The sequence below is a fragment of the Panthera pardus genome, unplaced genomic scaffold, assembly GCF_024362965.1.
Source record: "Panthera pardus isolate Hobbes unplaced genomic scaffold, ASM2436296v1 HiC_scaffold_17, whole genome shotgun sequence".
Taxonomy (NCBI): domain Eukaryota; kingdom Metazoa; phylum Chordata; class Mammalia; order Carnivora; family Felidae; genus Panthera; species Panthera pardus.
The window spans coordinates 35,213,451-35,234,862 of NW_026526732.1; the positions used below are offsets into that span (position 1 = coordinate 35,213,451).

The 21,412-nt window shown below is 36.1% G+C and overlaps 1 protein-coding gene across 4 annotated transcripts in view; it reads right to left on the reverse strand.

Moving 5' to 3' along the window:
• Window positions 1–21,412, reverse strand: part of LAMA2 (laminin subunit alpha 2) — a 620,981-nt gene that overhangs the window by 175,149 nt on the left and 424,420 nt on the right. For all 4 annotated transcript variants that reach the window (XM_053904501.1, XM_053904500.1, XM_053904503.1 and 1 more), the window contains 2 exons: window positions 16,572–16,706; window positions 4,487–4,611 (listed from right to left, as the gene is read on the reverse strand). In XM_053904501.1, the coding sequence (XP_053760476.1) occupies window positions 4,487–4,611; window positions 16,572–16,706 (260 nt within the window). The remainder of the gene's footprint in view (window positions 1–4,486; window positions 4,612–16,571; window positions 16,707–21,412) is intronic.

Genomic DNA, 21,412 nt, shown 5'->3' on the forward strand with positions numbered 1-21,412 from the left:
AAAAATACCACTGGTCTTTCTGTAATTCTCCCCCATCTCATCCATGGTCACTCTGTGCTTCCATTTGTTCTGCCAGAAACCATGGAGTCAATGTTACCTCCTTTCTTTCACATTCCACACACGTTCTACCTGAAACTGCTGCTACCGTCGCTAACATCACTGCATTACCCTGTTCCAAGCTTCCTCTTGCCATTGGAAGACTTTTAGCCATTAGGACATTTCATTAGCTACCGGAGCTTCCCTGACTCATCCTTTGTCACCCTTCCCCTAACACCAGTCAGTCTGCTCCAGCTTCCCTGGATCCTTGCTGTCTGACAAGCATGGGCCAGTCTCCAGGCCAGTGTATCTGCTTTTTCTTCTGGCTGGACTTCTCTTCCTCCAGGGAGTCATGTGGCTCCCCCCATTACTTCATTCAAGTCTCTGCACAAGCCTCATTTGTTCATGAAGATCTTCACTGAGCACCCTATCGAAAAGGGGACCCCAGTCTTTTCTGTCTCAATACCATGCAAGTATTTCAATTCAATGAGGCTGCTTTATTTTCCCTGGTAGCACTTCCACTGTCTGATATTGCATTATACATCTACTTGTGTTTTGTTCAGCTTTATTGTAGTATAACTGGCAAATAAAAAAATTGTAGTGTAATCAAAGTGTGCATGTGATGATTGGATATACATATATGTACAAATTAGTTAATACATCTATCACCTCACATATCTACTTTTTTTTTTCAGTGAGAACACAGGTTCTATTTACTTGGCAAGTTTCAATTATACAATAAAGTATTACCAACTATCACTACTATGTTATATGTTAGATCCTTAGACCTCATTTATCTTATAACTGAAAGTTCGTATACTTTTACCAGCTCTCCCACACCTCCCAACCCCTGGTAACCACTTCCACACTCTAAGAGTTATTTTCTTTTTTTAAATCCCACATATTATACATGAAACAATACCACTTTTTTCTTTCTCTGTCTGGCAAAAATTGTTGGTGTGTTTGGCAAAGAGCAAGGGACTCAAATGTAGCATCATTGTAGAAGGGAGGAGAGGGCATTGACCTGGAAAGGTGGTCAGATTGCAGAGGGTAGAGGGTTCCTTCTACTCTGTTGAAAAAATACCTGACCTTTCCTTAAGCAGGCAGTGAAAAACCCCTCAGCAATGCTGCACTGTCACAATGGTTGACAGTTTGTCATATTTGTTTTGGTAAGAAGTATTGAAAAACTAATGCATAGAAGTGAGTTAGTAACCACTCACCACGCCACATCCTTTACTTTTCTTTGGGGCACAGTTGGAGGTTATTAAAGAGAGGTGACTCAGCATCCTCCATCTATATTTCAGAATCTACTTTTATATCTCAGGAAGAAGTGCCTTTCTTCTTTGCCCTGGCTGGTTTCTTTGCTTTGCATTTTAACACTTCCCTTCTTACCATACACAGATCTTTGCTTTGTTAATTAACGTTCCAAGCTTTAGGTAGTGATATTAGTGGGTCACGAAATCACGTTAGTGGGTTTTGACTAAAATTTCTTCTAAAAATGCAGAATAAAACTGAGAAAAGTTATAGGATATATATGTTTATAAATATATATTATATACACACAAGTTTTTTGTGTCCCAAGGTCTGATGTAAAAAAAAAAATGATTTCTTACAGTGGCTGCAATTAATAAAGTCTGACAGCCACTGAACTAGCCACTTTGCTTCAGCTTTCTGATTCTTGTAAGATCCTTCCCATAAAAATATGCTTGAATTACATAAACCATAGAGAACAGCAATGAAAACACACCTTTCTATTGATCCTGTGAACCCATCAAGATAGGACTCTTTCTTTTCCTTCTTGACATTTTCTAAAGATACACGGATCTCCTTGGAACATAATATCTGTTTCCACCATGGATTGTCAAAACTCCTCGGTGATCCTCACGGTTCGTGGCTACCATACGTACTCAGTCTCCATGGACAGCTGCTTCTCTTCTCTCTCATGGCGCCCCCTGCAGTGTGCTCTTACTTCTCTTGCCTCCCTGGCACCCCCTGTCTTGGTTCTGCTTTCCCTTCTGGTTTCTCTAATGTAGGTAATTCTGTCTTTCCTTCATTCCACATGCTCCCCCTTGGGTCACATAACCCCGGGAAATCTTATCCAATTTTAATTCAGTTATTAACATATCTCTTCCCTCTGCCCTTCCAATTCTCGTATTTCTATTTCCTGCAGCTATTTGCATATTTCCATTCGGACAGATCTTTCACATCAATGTTAACCTATTTGGAACATAAATTGTCTTTCCTCTGCAGTAGCTCTCTCCTGGTTTCCCTATTTCAGTTAATTGCACTACCATTTTTGAGGTCAACCTGGCTCAAACCCTTTGGCTTCAACTCTTGCCTGGCCCGAACCCCTCATATCTAATTAGTTATCAGTTCGGTAACTGCATTCAACAAAGATCCCATCCATTCCCTCATTTCCCTTCTCGTTACGATTACCTACCTTCAGGTTCTAATTATCTTTTGCTAAGTTAGTGCAGTAGCTTATTAATCGCTCTCTTCACTTTTTTTCTTCTCCTGTTTCATTTTACTTAGCTCTCTCATAACAGGCTTTCTAAAGGGTAGCGCTGATGGCATTAACGTTTTTTTGTTTGTTTTAACTAAAAGTCTGCAATGTTTCCTCATTATATAGAAAATTGAATAGTAATTTCTTAGCCTGGTGTTCAAGGATTTCTATAATATAGCCTCCATTCTCCCACTCATTTTCATCTGCAGTTATGAATTCTATTTGAACTCCGTGCTCCAAACTCTTACTTATTAGTTCTTAAACATGTCTTTGTTTTCCGTTTTCTAAGCTTTTGTTAATATAATCTCCTGCTAATTCCACCAGTAAAAACCTCTCAATCCACCATTTGTGACCTATTATAAATACTACTACTTCTTCCAATATGTTCTTGAAGCTTCCAAAACCAAGTGTGGTATCTTGTGCCTTTGAATTCTCTTTACATTTAACTTGACTTCTCTTAAGGCACACATTTTATTGTGAGACTTTTCAACACATGTTATGCTTGATTGTTATCAAAGAAGTTATCAATTAATTACCGAATTTTTCTAATCCAATGGCTCACATTTTAATGAACGATAAAATAAATAACATTCTCTTTGTTTAAATCTGGTCGTCAGAGGGAGATTAGGGAAAGGGAAATAGAAATAATATTATTTTTCACACACCTACCAATTGGTGCTCGGGTGAACAAAAAGAATGTGTTTTATCCTTATCCATATCCTACTCACCTAAAAATTTACATTTGACTAAAGACCTGTAATTCTTTTAAACAAAAAAAGAGGAGCTTGCAGAAGAGAGACAATTTACCTGAAAATGTTTCAGAATGTATATAAAGCCAACGATGAAGAAAAAACTGAGTCAGCACAGGGGCAATCCTCTCTTTATCTAAGTTGCTTTGTGGTTCTTCTATAGTCAAGATAAGGAGCCCAGGATTCTAATTCTAAACAAACCACCATACATTCTTTTCAAAAGCAAGTTCTTAGAGAAAACATTGCTCTACCATGTAGAGATTGAAATCTATAAATCACTTAGCAGAAAATATAGACAGCCTTTGCAAAAAGGATTTTCATCAATATATAAACCAATGCAGAATGTGCAGACAGCACTGAAATAAAATATTCTAGCTTTTGTTTCCCCTTATGGCTATGTTTCCATGGTACCAAGCTCAGACCATCTTAAGAGAAAGGGGCTGTGATTCTGGGAGTATAAAAATAAGTCACCCTCCTTTAACTACTTTTTTCAATTATTTTCTTAATACTTCTCTGCAAATTGCAAATTAAACACATAAAATGAGTGGAAGGGGTCACAAAAGGGATATGATCTGCAGTGAAACACTTCTTCATAGCTGAGTTTATGGCAGAACTACATGCAAATACAAGACCCTTATAAAAGTGTATAAAATTATGCATGTGTCTACATGTATCATTTATGTCATTAACATAACTTATGTCAGTAATTAGTATTTATATTTTAATTAATAAGTAATACTTACTTGGGATAGGGTTTTAATGGAAAAATAAACCATGGAATACTATGTGCTCACTTTTGTCATGTTTTTATACTGTTTGCAAAAATTCTCTTCCTTTAAATTTTTTTTAATGTTATATTCAGTTTTTTGAGAAAGAGAGAGAGAGAGAGGGAGAGAGAGAACACACACATGAGCAGGGGAGGAGTAGAGACAGGGAGACCCAGATTCTGAAGCAGGCTCCAGGCTCTGAACTGTCAGCACAGAGCCTGATGCAGGGCTCAAACTCACGAACCATAAGGTCATGACCTGAGCTGAAGTTAGACACTCAACCGACTGAACCACCCAGGTACCCCCCAAATATTCTCTATCTTAAACTGAGATTTTGTCTACATGGAAAAAAAAATGAAATCATAGAAAGCCCGTTTGCCACACAGATGGTGCTACTGATTGGGAAATCTGGTAATGTTTCTCAATCTTACTTGTTGCTGGAAGAAATCAGAGGGCAAGCACATTGCTGACAGTCATTTGGCAATCCCCTGACAATTCCATAATATCCAAGAGTACATCGTTCACAGAAGTCACCAGCAGTGTGATGTTGACAATTCTGCAAAGGAAAGGGGAAAGTTTGTTTTTCATTTAATGAGAGTAGAATGTAATTTACCATACAGCTCCCCACCTATGAATACATATGCTCTTGTGAACACACACACACACACACACACACACACACACACACACCATTGAAAGAGTTCTTGATATATGTGTGGGTGTGTATATGTATATATATATGTATATATATATATATATATTTAATTTTTTTAACATTTATTCATTTTTGAGAGACAGAGAGAGACAGAGCATGAACAGGGGAGGGGAAGACAGAGAGGGAGACATAGAATCTAAAGCAGGCTCCAGGCTCTGAGCTGTTAGCACAGAGCCTGACACAGGGCTCAAACTCACGGACCTCAAGATCATGACCAGAGCTGAAGCTGGACGCTTAACCGACTGAGCCACCCAGGTGCCTCCTTAATATATATATATTTTAAAGATGTTCTTTCGTAAGAGAAACTAGTATCAGGCTGTTGTAGCTATACTGACAATAAGAATTTCTTCTCTCTTTTTCCTACATCAATCTCTGGAAAAAAATTTTTCTCTTATTATAATCTGGGGAACATACCTCACAAATTTCTAAAATTTATTATATCATCTGGCCATTTATGTGTCTTCTCTACAAGGTGCTAGAAAAGTACTAAAAATCCTGGGAACTTGGCGCATGCCTGTCAGTGGACTTTCTAAAACTAAACCAAGGTAGAAAGCATAAATGCCTTAAGATGCAACAATAGAAAAAAAATTAAAGAAAAAAGGTCAGCCTAGTTACTCTCCTAAGAATGTTATTCATCTAATTCTTGCCAAATGTTAATAATTCTTTATAAATAGGGAGGACCCAATCTGAAACCAGGAATCTCAGGTCAATATTTTATTTTTCATGCTTGCATAATAAGAGGCATTCGAGTAATATGCTTTAAGACATTTCCATAAGGAAATGAGAATAGTTTCAGAATAGTATACAGCTTTGTAATTAAAATTCTCATAAAGTAGAATTATTTAACGCACTGCAATCATTCATGCAATAAGGACTTAGAAAGAGCTACATCCCAGGCACTGAGAGAAATCAAGTGAGGGAAAAAGGTAAAATAACATCCAAACCTATACTAATTTATTTCTACTTTGGGAAGATAATTTAAAAGTGGCAAATAAGAAACATGGCAGCAGGAATGCAATATTGAATGCTGTTTAGTGGAAACGTGATATTTGACTTCGGGAGTTGAGAAAAAGGAGAAAATAGGAGGAATAAGGAGCTGCATTTTAGCTTGACCAGAAGAATGATGTCTTACAAACAATATCAAAATAAAAGTTGAGAAGCAAAAATGGTCAGTAACAGCTGTATATGTTAGTGAACTGATCTGACCAACTTAGCTGGAGTCACAGAGACACCTGTGGGCTCCATATTGAACTTGGCCGAGATCTCATATGCTTGGCTCTTGGCTCTATTCAGTCAATCAAGAAGCACATATTTATTTTTCATGTGTCTTCTAATGACCAGAAAATATTTGGTATGGTATGTGTGGTCACTTACAAGAAACAGTAATTGAAGTCACTTCCTCTATAGACATTGCTATGGAAAACTTTTTTAGAACTTCTATAGACTCTTTTTTTCAGAGTTTCTGCTATTCCCTAGGGTGAAATCACAATGTCACCATGACGAATTTTAGGCCATTGTTTGTTTTGGTTGTTACAGCTGGGGGTTACATTTGAAAACACATTATGCCACTTATAGATGCATTTAATAACAATGTAAAATGGATCCAGTTTCTTACATAATAGGATACGAATCTCAAATACTCTAATTCTCCACCTCTCAGAAGATGATAACTCCAGATTTTCAGAGAAAAGGAAGAACTCACTTGAGTGTTCTCTCAGCTTCCTGTGAAAGACTTGGCATCAGTCCTGTACTACTTTCCATCCCTTTAAAATTTATTGCTGTCCATGGGAAGTAGTGTTTTGTCCTTTGTCTAAAGCTACTCTCATCCTAAACTGGATTTCTTACTTTCCTACCTTCTGTTTTTTCCAGCCTCTGCATTTTTTTCTTTTTCTTTTTTTTTTTTTGCTCATTTTTCTCATTAGCATTTGATGTTGTTCCAGGACTTTCCTAGCTCAAAAATATCTCTGGGCCTCTAGTCTTTGGAGGCTAGAGACTATCTCTGATAAGCATTTTATTGTATTTATTTAAAGTTTATTTATGTATTTTGAGAGTGAGAGAGAGTCCAAGTGCAAGTGGGGGAGGGGCAGAGAGACAGAGACAGACAGAGAGGGAGAGAGAGAGAATCCCAAGCAGTCTCCATACTGTCAGCACAGAGCCTGATGGTGGGGCTCAAACCCATGAATTGTGAGACTATGACCTGAGCTGAAACCAAGAGTCAGAGGCTTGACCAACTGAGCCACCCAGGCACCTCTATACATTTTAAAAGCATTGTTTCCATTCTTGATTTCTATTTCCTTATCCTCTTTAACTCTCCCTGATTAAAAAAAAATTCTGATTATTGTAACTCCAGGCTCACTCATAAGATTTTTCTTGATAAATCAAAATTTACTGACAATAATAGGTCCTCATGATACATGAATTTTCTGCAGCAGCTAATATTTCTGGCCACTCTTTGAACTACTCTCTTTCTATGGTTTCTTTAATGGTCTAGTCTGCTGGTTTTTCTCCTAACTCTACGGCTACTGTTTCATGGACTTTTTTTCCCTTTCTGTTTAATAAGATTGGTCCTTGATTCTAAAGATTCTCATCTCTCTTTTGTCTTCTTTTCCCTACACATTCTACCTTCGTGATTTCATCCATTACTATGACTTTAGTTATCATCTCTTTGCCAAAACCTTTAAATTGTATATATTCAGCCTAGAAAGATATCTCTAATGAATTTTGGGTTTACATTTCCAAATGTTCCCTGGATAGATCTTATTACATAACACAAAAGCACCTTCAATTTGAATGTCAAAAATTAAGCTCATCTCTCTTTAAACGGGCTAATTGCCCATTTCATCTGGAGTCACTATCATCTGCTTAATTACCCAGGCCAGGAATCTAGAGGCCTCTCTCATTCCAGAGAGCCTGTTTGATCATCATGTTCTATGATTCTATTACTCTCTGCTTCTTTACTTCCTTGTTGCTACTATTTTTATTTGGCTGCTCTCATCTTTTACCTGGTTTACTAGGACGGAATTTAGCTAAAGATACTGCTTCTAAATTTTTTCACCCAGTGATTACCCCACACTGCAATCAGAGTGGTCATCCTACAGAATTTATCAATCCATGCCATTCCCTTGCTGGAAAGCCTCCGTTAGTTCTCCATTATCCTCAGGATGAATTTAAAACTCTCTATCGTGGCAAGAAAGACCTTTATCATCTGTTTACCTCCAGCCCTACCTCCAGCCACTGCAACCTTTGTATGCTATGCTAAAATCATTTAGGACCATCTGAAATTCTCAAATTATGCCATGCTCTCTCTTTCCTTTGGGACTTCTTATATGCAAATCCCTTGTTAAGGAATATTTTTCCATCTTCTCACCTGGCTAGCAACCATTCATTTCAGCTCTCATTTTAAATGTTGCTTTCTCTGATAAACATTCCCTTATGTCTGAAGTCAGGGCTGACTGCTCCTTCTAGTTCAACACAATGATTAAAACATGGTAGACATTTGATGACTATTTTGAATGACTGCATGAATGAGTGCACATTATAGGAAGTATAGATGAAACTGGCCAGTCTCCTTGATGAAAAAGGCCAAGTTTCAAGCCTAATGACTTCATAGAAATGTGGTTAGCAGAGCTAGATGCTTTGTCGCATATTTTGTATTAGGATTTGTTGGAAAACTACCATGATCGTCTTCTATTCAGCCATTCAAAGAAACCAGTAATTTAACAATAAACTATCCATTCCATTTTTAAGAGCAGCACGGAAAGAGAAAATGGTTTGAAGATAAAATAATTATCTATGAATTACAGTCTAAATCTTTCAGCAAGGTGTCAAATGGTAAATAAGAATTAACTGGGGGAATGTTTTAAGAACATATTTTACAGTTGTTGAAATAAACATGTGCCACAAAATACATAGGATCTTGAACAATTATCCACACTTTGCTTTTGTAACAATAAACTGACTACATACTGAATTATTTTATGTAACCTAATATAACATTAATAATTGGCTCAAAACACAGATAATGTTGATCATTGTTAGAAATACAGAGATTCAAAAATATAGTTGCTGCTATTATACCTACAACTGTATATACAGATCAAGAAAATATCTTTACCTTCTCTGGACAGTCAATCCTTCGCAGGGTTGTTGACATACTAAACTTGTTTAACAAAATCAAATGTTCTGGTTAGGTCCACAAAAACAACACATAAATCATGATGCTGTTTTTGAAACTTTTCGACATAGACATTTCATATGACTCTTCTGTCTGCTTTGAAACAGTGGACATAATTTTTCTCTTGTATAGACATTAATCTTTAGGAAAATTTTCTATATTTTAGATGGCTAATAAGAGGTTAATTATATTCTCAAGAGTGATATTATGCGTTGCCCTATTTCATAGGCATTGCTGTGCTGTGTCATTTCCTCTGCTCTTAAACACTAGAATATAAGCTCCTAGAGGGCAAGGCCCATCCATGCGCTCCCCACCTTGATATCTTTTCATCACCTACCACAATACCTTCACATTGGAATGTTTACCAAATGCCACAAGAATGAAAAAAGAAATGAGTCTAAGTTCAAAACTTTTATATTAATTTCATCTTGTTAATTGTCACTCATACTTCCACCTATCAAGCTCTTTTAGCTTCTTGACCACCATCTGATACATTAGATAACACTTCCAGCTTTATGTCATCTATTTGATAGATCTCATCTGGATCACTGATAACAATTTCAAACAGGACGGGGTGAAAGCCTAGATCTCATCATTGGACGCATGAACCTAGAACCTATAGCACACAGTTCAGCAACCACACCCATAAAACTTGTTCACTGATTACCATTGAGCCTATATTTTCAAGTTTGTTTGTAAAAACATCATGAAACATTCTGTCAAATGCCTATTTAAACAAACTACAGTTGGGATCATAAAGCTAGCCTTTACTAGCTTATGATTTTTTTTTTTTTTTTAAAGTTATTTCTTTTTTTTTCAACTTTTTTTTTTTTTTTTTTTTTTTTTTTTTTATTTTTGGGACAGAGAGAGACAGAGCATGAACAGGGGAGGGGCAGAGAGAGAGGGAGACACAGAATCGGAAACAGGCCCCAGGCTCCGAGCCATCAGCCCAGAGCCTGACGCGGGGCTCGAACTCACAGACCGCGAGATCGTGACCTGGCTGAAGTCGGACGCTTAACCGACTGCGCCACCCAGGCGCCCCTAGCTTATGATTTAATCAAAGTATTTAATTTCTGTCAGCATTAGTTCATCAACTTTAAAAGGAGAAACAATTCTATCTACCTCATAAGCTTACTGTAAGAATAAATGTGAAAAAAATCTATCTACAGAGACCAGTCTTCAAGGTCGGATATATGGTACTGTCATTATTTTTGCTGATTTTCAGATATGATGTATCACACTTTCTGATAAATTTGATATTGTAATGGTATTCAGGAAAGGTCTCAGATATTATACATATAGTAACCATAGCAGTTATTCTGATATGTTATTTTGAGTGAAATTATACTGATTTCTAATGAGCACTGTTTATTTTTTCTATACTTGACAGTTAAGTAAGAAATCCTTAAGTTTTACTGGAGATCAAAATCAATGTTTGATACATTTTACTTTCCTTTACAAACCAGGAGTGACAATTCACTGCTTTCCATACTATGGCAAATTTCATATTTTCATGATTTTGCAAATATTTTTCATACATGGCTTTTAATCATATCCGCAGATTCTATCAGTATTCTAGCTCATAATTCACCTGGGCCTTCAAAGTGAAACTCATTCAATCAGATAACAGTGTGTTTACTCTCTCTCACAGTCTGTAGGTAGCATTTTGTAGTATATTTGGAAACTGATTCTAATACATTTTATCCAATGCTCTGTAGGTTACTTAAATTTTCTAAGTGTTAATTTAGAGTTGTAAAAAAAATGCTAACAATTCTACGTTGGTAATATTGTTAGATAAATTCAATAAAATAAGGTTTACAAAACACCTTAAATGCAGTAGATTTGTGTTATGAGTCTGTTTACAAAATATAAGGTTAATTGGTTAATCACAGATTCTGGTGGTTTCAGACAACGAAGCAGATCAATAACGGAGATTTCTGTTTTTTCTTTTCATTTTAAAATAAGAATAATGATAGAGTGAAAATAATATTTCCACAAATTATTTGGTGTTGAAAAAGTTATTTGAGCTAGCTGAGAATTCACTATTCCCTTTAAAAAAATGGAAAAGTAATACTGACTGGGGGTGGGGTGTAGTGATGATATAAAAATGTATAGATAGATATAGATATAGATACAGGTAAAGATATAGATAGTGATGTGTGTGTTATATAAAGTTGAAAACTCTGTCATTTATCTTTCTATCATCCATCTATCTATCTATCTATCTATCTATCTATCTATCATCTATCTATCTATGTTCCAACTCTATCTATCAACCTACCTACCTATCTACTTACCTACTTAAGAGTGTCTGTATGTGTAGGTGCGTGTACTGATTAGTGTTTGTTCACTCACCTCCTCTTCCCCCTGGGCTTGGGGTTCAATATCATATAGGTTTTGTCCTTCCATTTTGAAGAAAATTTTCATTAAGGGACAATAGTCACTGAGCTATTGGTAGCAACATGTCTCTGTGTAGGATATATTAATGTCTAAAGTAGAGCAATAGCTTTCTGGTAAGTATCATTAGGAATTATAAAGAGAATAGTTGCAAAGTGATGTGGGTTTTATTAAAAGTTGAAATGCTTAGACTGTAAAGCTTTCTATAGTGTTTTTGTTCTTTTTTAAAGAAAGATATAAAGAAAATAAAAGTGAGGAAATCTAGCATAGTGCTAGAGATAATGATGTTTACATGTTTTGATTAATTATCATCTCATTGATTCTTAGACTCTAAACAGTGGATAACATGTATGGTAATTGTTACCTTTATCAACATCATCATCGCTATCACTTCTATGGAGCTTATCATGTACTAAGTAAGTAGTGTTCTAAACCCTTTATAATGTATTTCATCGAACCCTTACAAAAGCTCTATGAGTAGGTACTACTATTATCTTCATTTTGTAAATGAGGAGACTAAGACCCTGTTAGCATGAGATAAAATGACTGGGCTTCCACAGCCTACAAGCGATGAAGCCAGGATTGGAATCAAAGCAGTCGGACCCCAGAGTCATGCTTATGACCGCTCTACCCAAGTAGAGGGCATTGCTCTGTGTAATGGAGCTGATATTAAATTGAGATCCACACAGAAAAGAAATCAGTATGCTTCAAGTTTCCTCAGTCACACCATCAGGGTAATAATAGGTATTTCCTATTTGCCTCCTGGGGCTATTTCAAAAATGAACAAAGTTGCCTAAATTCAAAAGTTGTATGTTCCCTGAGGAAAATATAAAAATTTAGAGTATAGTAACTAATACTAGCTGTGCATATTTGATGTGCACATGTATTTATTTTTCACTTCATCTGGGGATATCAAAAAATAGACCTGTGGCACAAAAAAGCTATAATAGCCAATTACTCAAAAGAGGACAATTTAAAGACGACAATTTTTATCCTAAAACAATGAAATTAAACTGTATCCTTTATGAATGTTTTTAAATTAATCATATGAATTAAACAAAGCCTTGCTAAAAAATACCAGTGAAGATTGCATAAGAAAGAAAAATGCATTTAATTCTCACTGAAGAATGTATAAATTAATCCCCTCTCCTGAAATTATTTATTGAATTTTACAGGCCAGCAGATTGGTGAAAGAGTACCAGACTGAACAAATAGTAATTATATCAGGAATTCAAGGATGGTTAATATTATTCAGTTATTCATCTAGTCAATAAAAGTGTTCATCATTCAGTTCAAGGTAAAAAGAAATATATTCTCATATCTTAAATGTATCTCTACCTTTACTTCACTCCTCACAAATAAGCATATGACCAATTTTAATATCCTGTCTTGACTAAAAGAAGATATCTTTAAGAGGCCAGGAATGAAAAGAAGTTTTCTCAACATGGTAAAGAATATTTATCCTAAGCTAACCACCAGAGTCATACTTTGGCGTCAAAGACTTGAGACACTAACATTAAAATTAGAAGTAAGATAGGAAGCCGATTATCCTTGTATTTAACATTTTTAGAAGACTTAATGCAAAAACATAAAATTATTATACTAGATACAGCTTCTGGCAAGAATAATCACAATTATAATTATTTGCAAATAATATTATAAATATAAAAATAATTGAAAGAAGCAACTGAGAAACTTCTAGAACTAAAAAATAGCGGTTGGATATCAAACACACGTAAAAACTCTATTCTGCTAATGTTTATCAGTAACAACAAATTAGGAAATATACTGAAACAGAAAAAAATATAATGTTCACCATTGAAGTAGAAGTGTAGGATACATAGAAATAAGTTTAATATGAGAAATGCACAACCTATACAGATAATAACAAAAATAGTTTACTGTGAGACACAAAATGTTTTGAATAGAGAAGAGTATTATTTTCCTGGGTTGAGGGAAGCTAATTAAATAGTGTAAAGGCAGCAATTCTTTACACATAGATTTAATACCATTCCAATAAAAATTCCAATAATGTTTTTTTGGTGAAGAGATTGAAATTGTGAATCAAATTCTGTCCTTTGGAAGAATATATAATTACATCCAGTCAAGAAATTAGAAAAGAAGAAGAAAAAAAGGGCCTTGCTTTGCCAGGTACCATAACTTAATATAAAATAAAGGTAGTCAGAATACTGTAATAAGAACTAGACGATAAAGAGAACAGAATAGATGATCCTTCAAACATATCTTAATATAGATAAAACAAATTTATATGTATTCGGACACCATAATTTATCAAAGAGAAAAGGAAATGTTAATAAATAATTGTTTCTTTAAAGTAATATATATTTGGAGAAAGATACCTCCTCATACCACAATAAGTTCTAGAAATATTAGAGTTGGATCTCAAATTGAATCATAGAAACAATGGTAAATATCATAGTGTCTCAGTGTAGGTATTGAAAGACATGTGCCTGCATAAGATCACCAGGAGAATGAGTGTAGTTAGAGAAGCAAACTGTTCCAAGGACTATGGGAACCCCAGTGTGTAGATCTCAGGTAAGGAGCTAAACATAGCCAAGAAGGCAGAAGGCGTGGTCACCCGGGTTGGAAATCCCTGGAACAGCATGTCCAAGGAAGCAAACTGAACAAAAACTTTTAAGATGAATGGATAACTCAGAGTAGCAAATGCTGCTGAGCAATCAAGAAAGATGAAGACTGATAGATGAACACTAGTCGCAGGGTTCAGTATGCTGGTAGAGCTAAAAGCCTGATTTTAGTAATTCAAGAGAGAATGGTGGGAGAGAAATTGTGGAGAGAGTATAAATAGCTCTTCACTGTATAGGAGAGGAATGAAGTGGTAGAAGTAAAGAGGGAAAGTGAAGGCAAGAGAATTTGTTTATTATTATTATTATTATTATTATTATTATTATTATTATCATTATTTGGAAGAGAGAAGAAGAACCAAAAAGTGATCATACAAGAGGGAGGGCGAAACAGGGATGGGTGGAGTAATGCCCGTGAGCAGGAGAAAGGGCTGGGATCAGGGGAACCTTGGTAGCTCAGCCTGTTACGCCGCCGACTCTTGATTTCGGCTCAGGTCATGATCTCATGGTTTGTGAGTTCAAGGCCCACATCAGGCTCTGGGCTGATAGTGTGGAATCTGCTTGGGATTCTCTTTCTCCCTCTCTCTCTTTCCCCCTCCTCCACTCATACTCTCTCTCTCACAGAATAAATAAATAAGCTTTAAAAAAAGGCTGGGATTTAAAGCATAAGTGCAGACTTGGTCTTTTCTAGAAATAAGAAAAGTTCATCCAAAATGATGGAAGACTCAGATAATTGCACACAGATGTATAAAAAGTGGGTGCAAATGGTAGTGGAAGATCATGTTAGTTCTCTTCTGACTGCTTCTAATCTCTCAATGAAATAATAAGGAGCATGACTATCAACTAAGAGTGAGGCTGGAAAAGGGTTGGGGGAGGGGGCTGAGGGCTTGAAGAGAAGGGGAAGGTGTGCGATAAGCATCCAGAAATGTGGGAAGGGAAGTGGACTAAAGAAAAATGGCACGACTGCAGAGCAACACGAAGGGTCCATTTGAAGTGAGTGATAATGAATTTATGGTGAGATTAGACAGCATACTTGTCTGTTTTTCATCAGCCACATTCAGCTTAGAAGGAGTAGAATTTACCCAGTGTTAGAATTCATGGAGTGAAAATAAGTAAAGGAGCAGCACGAGAAATGAACATTACAAAGCAGTGATACCAATGGAATGTTGAATATTAAGCTGGTTGAGAAAGTGAGGGCATGAAAGAGGTAAGGAACAATGAATAGGTGTGAGCATCAATGGTGAGACTAAAAAGGTTGAAGATGATGTATTAAAAAGTGAACTGGAGAGTAAAGAGATGGTAGTCAAAAAGAGTATAGTTGACCTTGAGACTGTGGAGTCACTGCAGTTACTCCTAATGACAAGTTCTAGAATAGCACCATGGAGTAAGAACAAGAAACATAGTTAAGGGTATGGAAAAGTTAATTTCATGGACATTAAAATCACCAAGAATTATTAGGAATAATGGTAGAACAATGATACAGAGGAAAAACCTTCAAGGAAGGAGGTGGGTGACCTGAGGATTAATAGAGAACATCAACGAGCAGGTGTAGTGGGCAAATAGATGGGGGCATGAGATTCATAGCTGGGTGTTGTTATGAGGGAGAAAGGAGGATGATATGAAAGTGGCCATGAGGAGCAAGGACGCCTGCCTACCTTCATGCTCAGGCAAATGAAAAGTGTGAGAGAAAACGATAGTTACTCCTTGGGGGCGCTGTGGGAGGAGCAGTATGTCAGGGAGAGCTAAATGAAGAGAATACTAAGTGAACAGGGAGAATATGTGGGGGATTTTGCTGAGTTCCGATCTTGAGTTCCAGAAGGCTCACTGAAGGGGTTTCCAAAGATGAGAAGTGGGAAATGGGTTCAGCAAATCTGATGTCCAGAGAGCTGTGTGAGGATTAGAGTCTGGGGAACTCTAAGTGGTGACACGGCAAACTTGAATTTCTTGAGTCCTCATTGTTCCAAGGTAGATGGCAATGGTAGAGAGCAGGGTGTTAGCATGAACAGGACAACAGCAACAACAACAACAATAACAACAACAACGAGTAGCTGGAATTCTAAGGAAAACGGTTAAATTATGGGATATCCAATCAAGACTAAAGATTTCAAGGAACATCCAGCAACACAACATGCTCAAAATAGCTACATTTAAAAAGCAGAACATAAAATGGCACACGTGGTATTATATAAATCTTATTTGTAAATGCATGCATAAAAATGGTAGAAAATACCTAAAAGTTTAAATGTTTATGTTAAATCTTAGATGATTTTTACCTTTTTAAAATATTTTTTATCATTTCCAAATTTTAATAAGTTTATTTGCGGGTGTAATCAGAAAAAAAGTCCTCGTGTATTTTTAAATAAATAGTAGTGCTCCCAGGTGTTCTTCTAAAATGCTGTTGGTATTTTATTTCTCGACAAGAGCAGTGGCTTTTCCAATTATCAATTTTTAATTACTTTAAAAAATGCATAATATGGGTAAATGTTTTTTTTTTCCTGCATGTTTTATTTCACACACATACACAATTACGTTCCCTGCAATTTCTCTCGCCTCTGCACATGGTATCTGAGCATGTGTAAAGATAAATGAGCACATGGGCCTTCTTCACGGAAGGCTCAGGTAAATACCTGGCATATAGAAGTTTCAGGGTCACATAGGCTGCTGTGTCCATTACACTGACATGGAACGCAGGTACCCAGGGTTGGTCTAGGAGTGTGGCTGCCTGGCTCAGACCGTAGTCGATAAAATCCTGGCATGCATGTCTGAAAGAAAAGGAAACCAATTAGGGCAGCCAAGTTATAAATCTTCGTTTAGCAATACTTGGGTTCTTCAGTGGTTAAAAAGGACTACTTTTCCCCTCCCTGCATTAAAGGCAACATCACTTATAAACACAAGTGCCAGTTTTGATTCCTAATGTGTACTTTTGTGTGGTCCTTCAAGTGTACCGGGAGCATCCGAGACATCAGACCTCGGAAAGGAAAGCTGTCATTTACATATACCACTCAGTCTGAAACAACTTCAAGTAGTTATTTTTTGTTTTTTAATTTTTTTGAAAAATAGGTTTATTTTTAAATAAAATTGTCATTTGGACTAAAGAGAGAATTCCAATGTCTTTGACAACCTAAAATCTGCTTCTGCTGTGCCTGATGGATAACTAGCAAATGTCCAATGGGACTCAGGGAAATATTAAATAGAAAAGTGTCATGGTTGCATTATTTATATCGATATAATTTAAAGACGATAAAAGCAAGAAATTCAAAATTCTCCTGTCTTGGGAATATTAGGCCACCAATAAAATTTATCTTTCCCTGATCCATTTTTTTTTTTCATTTTGCAATAAAAATCTGAGAGCAAACAGAAAACTGCTAGCAAAGCTGACATATGCAAAATCAAGACTTCTATCTTCATTCGGGTTTATTATGCAAATGTCTCAAAAACATCTCTGGCTTTCTGGAAGGAAGCCCACAGCTCTGAAGAGGTAATGAGAACAGTCTTGTGTTCCAGACTCAGTCCTCTTGGTATGCAAAGCTACTGCATTTATCAGATGTTGTTTGATTTAGGAGTAAAAGGTAAGAGTTGGTTTTTCAGATCCCAGCGAAGGTTATAAAGAGACTGTTTTACCACCTTGGCTATGTATGATTTTTTTCGTCACAGGATATCTTGTTCCCATTGATGAAAGAAAAGTGATTGCTGAATAAGCAGGAAAAAAATATGCATGAAGGACTCTCTAATGCCTCTGCATTCTTTTGATTCTGGACTAGGTCATCCAGAGTGGAATATACAAAAAGCTTCCTTGGAAAAAGAAAAAGATCAATAGTCAGCACTCTCCTTGCTTATTTTGATTTGGATACAGCAAAAGTACCTCCATTAAGCATTTAATTAAGAATCTCTTTGCTTATAAGAAATTCCAAGAAGATTAAATAATGTCCCAGCTTCGAGCAATCCAGTAAAGAAAATCGGGAACAGTATTCAAAATATTTTGAGTCTCGTTTGTCTTGTGGTGGACTTAATAATATATTTTAATACATATTACATTTTAAAATTTAAATATAATGCATTGTCTTTATTCATATTATTTAAAATCAAGGTTCATATTGCCATTGTTACCAAATAAAGTCTAGGAATTATGGCTGAGTAATTCATTTAAGAAACTGAAGAAACAAGTCAAGGTGTATTGAAAAATATTTCACAGCATGAGTTGTTCCAATTCTTTCCTATGTGGACTACAGAATAAAACTGGATTTTCTTTACATGAATTTCACCCTTGGACACCTATATAATTATTGTTATTTTACTGGTATATTTGCTTAGGGTGTAAATGGTGTGTGTGTCAGTGTGAAAATCACACAAATTGAGATCTCCTAGCTCCACTTTAGACCTCAAAGAAAAGTTTAAAAGCAATCTCAGAGGAAGAATAAAATTTAGAAACAGGAGTTTTCATTGAGGAATTATATGAAATTCAGTGGTATAAACTGAAAGCTGAAGGTGAGCACCACAGGTGAAGTTTACCATAACACACACCCAGTTTCTCCTGTTACTATGGCTCTTCCCAGGAAACATAGCAGGACAAAAAGGAAAACCACCCATAGTAGGAGTTTGAGCCTGAGCTCCAAGTGGAGCTCTGTGGTGAACCTTCTAGGCCAATCTTTGTGGTTTCCAATCCTGGCTGCACATAGAATCATCTGAGGAGTTTTATATACTGACACCTGGCTCCACCTCCAGAAATTCTTATTTAATTTGATTGGTGGAGAGTAGGGCCAGGGTTTAAAACTCCAAACTGGGTCTAATAAGCAGCCAGAATTGAGAATCATTGATGTGATAGTCATTCTCTGCTGCTAATGTTTGCCTTTTAAAGGCGTTCAGACTCTGGCACTGTGGCACAGATGACTATGAAAGCCTTAATTTTACATGATAGTTTTGTCTGAGGAATACAGGCAAGTCGCCTGGTGTCACTGAGACAGGCTTTCCCCCTCCCACAAATGAGCAGGTGTATTAACTCAGATGATTTCTGATTTTTCTTTCAGTGCTAACACTTGAGACAAATTTTATGTCCTGACAGATTAAATTTTTAAGAGTTAGCAAAGCAAAAGAGACTAGCAAGAGTTAGAAACTTAGAACACTTTTTCAAGGAACTGGATGTTATTTATTCCATCATAGTCCCCTCCTTTCTTGGATTTTTTTTTGTATTTATTCTTTCCACTTTTTGATATTTTTGAGGGAGTTTTTCCATATCAGATATTTTCTCTTCTCAGTGAACGGGGGTAAAATTCATGAGAATGATTATGCTTGAGTCAGAACAAAAGAGGAAAGATAATAGCTACTTTTTCAAGTCCTGTCTAAAATCCTTTCTGAAACAAAATGGAGAATTTAAAAAAAAGCAAATAAGTAAACACTGTCCTAATAGTATCTCCTTCTTTCTAACTCAAACTTTTCCAAAGCCTTCTTTCCATGTGCAAAAATTATTCATAGCTCAATCATCTTCTGCTGTCCTTCCATTTTTATTTTTATAATATGGCATCTCATCAAAATGTATGAATCACATTTGCACAAAAACGTGGGAGGAAGGAAACAAGGAAATGAAGACAAAGAGAACAGAGAATCTCCAGGTGCAGGGTTACACAACATCCCCATCTCTCTCCTCAGACTTTAACAAGAAAAACAGACCCTTGTGCTGTTGCCAGTGGAAACACTATCTTCTGTCTTAGATGGGTTTTGCAACCAGGCAGTCCTTAGTTTAATTCTTGTTCACCGCTTACTACACATAATTTCACGCAGGTTTTGAACACTGTGGTTGCAGTTTCCTCACCTCAAACGTAAGGATCTGGATAACATCCTAGTTGAGTATGCAAGTGCATCTAGGTTTTTTGAAACAGACTTATCCAGGCTCAAATCACAGTTTTGCTGCTTTCTAGCTGTGTGATTCTGGGCTGGGCTTCCATTTTCCCATCCACAAAATGGGGATCACAATACATACTCAATGTTGATGTAGGTATACCAGGAAATGTGCTTGGTATTGTACAGGATCCATCCAGTAAATGGTAAGTTTTTTTTTTTTTCTTTTATAAGGTTGTCGGGAGGATTAAATAAGATGATGTATGTTTAGTGCTTGACATATACTATATCAGCATAGATGCCTGTATTCCAGATAATTTGTTAAACATAGTCATTGAAGACAGACTAAAAATAAAAACAACAGTAATTGTTCTACACCACATCGGATCACAGAATATCAGTGTATACCACTTACCCATACCATATTCCTCAATAACTGTATGCACATGAAAACAGTCTTTGGATCTTCCACATACAACAAAAGTGGTGCAGGGCATCCCAAGAGATGTGCGTATAGAAGAAGAAAAGTCTATTTTCACTATTTTGTCTTGAGTTTTGTGAGTTGATAATAGGTATATATTTTGGGGGGATTTAAAAAATTATTTTTAGTAGCCAAAGTAACAACTTCTGAATGGTGACTCAGTGGACACCAGCCATTCAACTGTGAGCCAGAAGCCTTATTTTACCATGAGAGTGAGGAGATAGATGCTGAAATGAACAACATATGATCCAGAGATCATCTGAAAATATTTGATTACCATGGTCTTCTTGCAGAGAACCACATACTCAATGCTGACTATTTTCCATTTCTGCATATAACCTAACCTGAGTTTAGGTCTGTTTTGGTCAGTTGGGCAATAATATTAACTGAGACAATGGTGAGAAACAGCTTCAATAAAGATAGTAAAGCCAATAGCTGTCACATCAACAAATGTGGTAAGGAAATTGGGTCTTCACTTCTAAAGGTAATCTGGTCTTTTACTTCAAATCATAAATTGTAGTAAGTAGGTATGTCTAGAACTAACATTTTCAATGAACAGGGCTGTAGCATCATAAGACTACAAGTAACAGATAAAGGCGAAGTGTCTTCGCAATTGGCTATATTTTCAGCAGTAACTAACACTTTATTTTATTTATTTGCAACCACATTTTGGGTAAAAACATGAAATGAATAGCTTGTAAATGTGAATGTCTCTAGAATACCATACATTTGGCAAAAATATCGTAAAGGAATTGCTTTGTGTATTCATGACCCAAAGCATATGTTACTGGAATGGGAAGTATTATTTCAAAACTGTCCTTAGCTCTTGCTTTGATGATTGGATTTTATGCTTGGGTAATTACACTTTAGAATCAATATGAATTATAAATAAGATGTATAATGGATTAGAGGCAATGGGATGTGGAGAACACCTCGGGCACCTTATTATGAGAGATAGGCCTTTATCCCCATAATCTCAATACTAAGGTATTACTGTAATTATTGTCTGTAAATAGGAGCTTAAGTGAAATTCACAGGACATAGGTGAAGCCCAACGAAGATGCTAGTTTGTATGTGTTCCTAGTTTTCTTAATCTTTTTCATTTATCATTTTCCTTATTTGTGCTAATAAATATTTTCATATAATGCTGGAAAA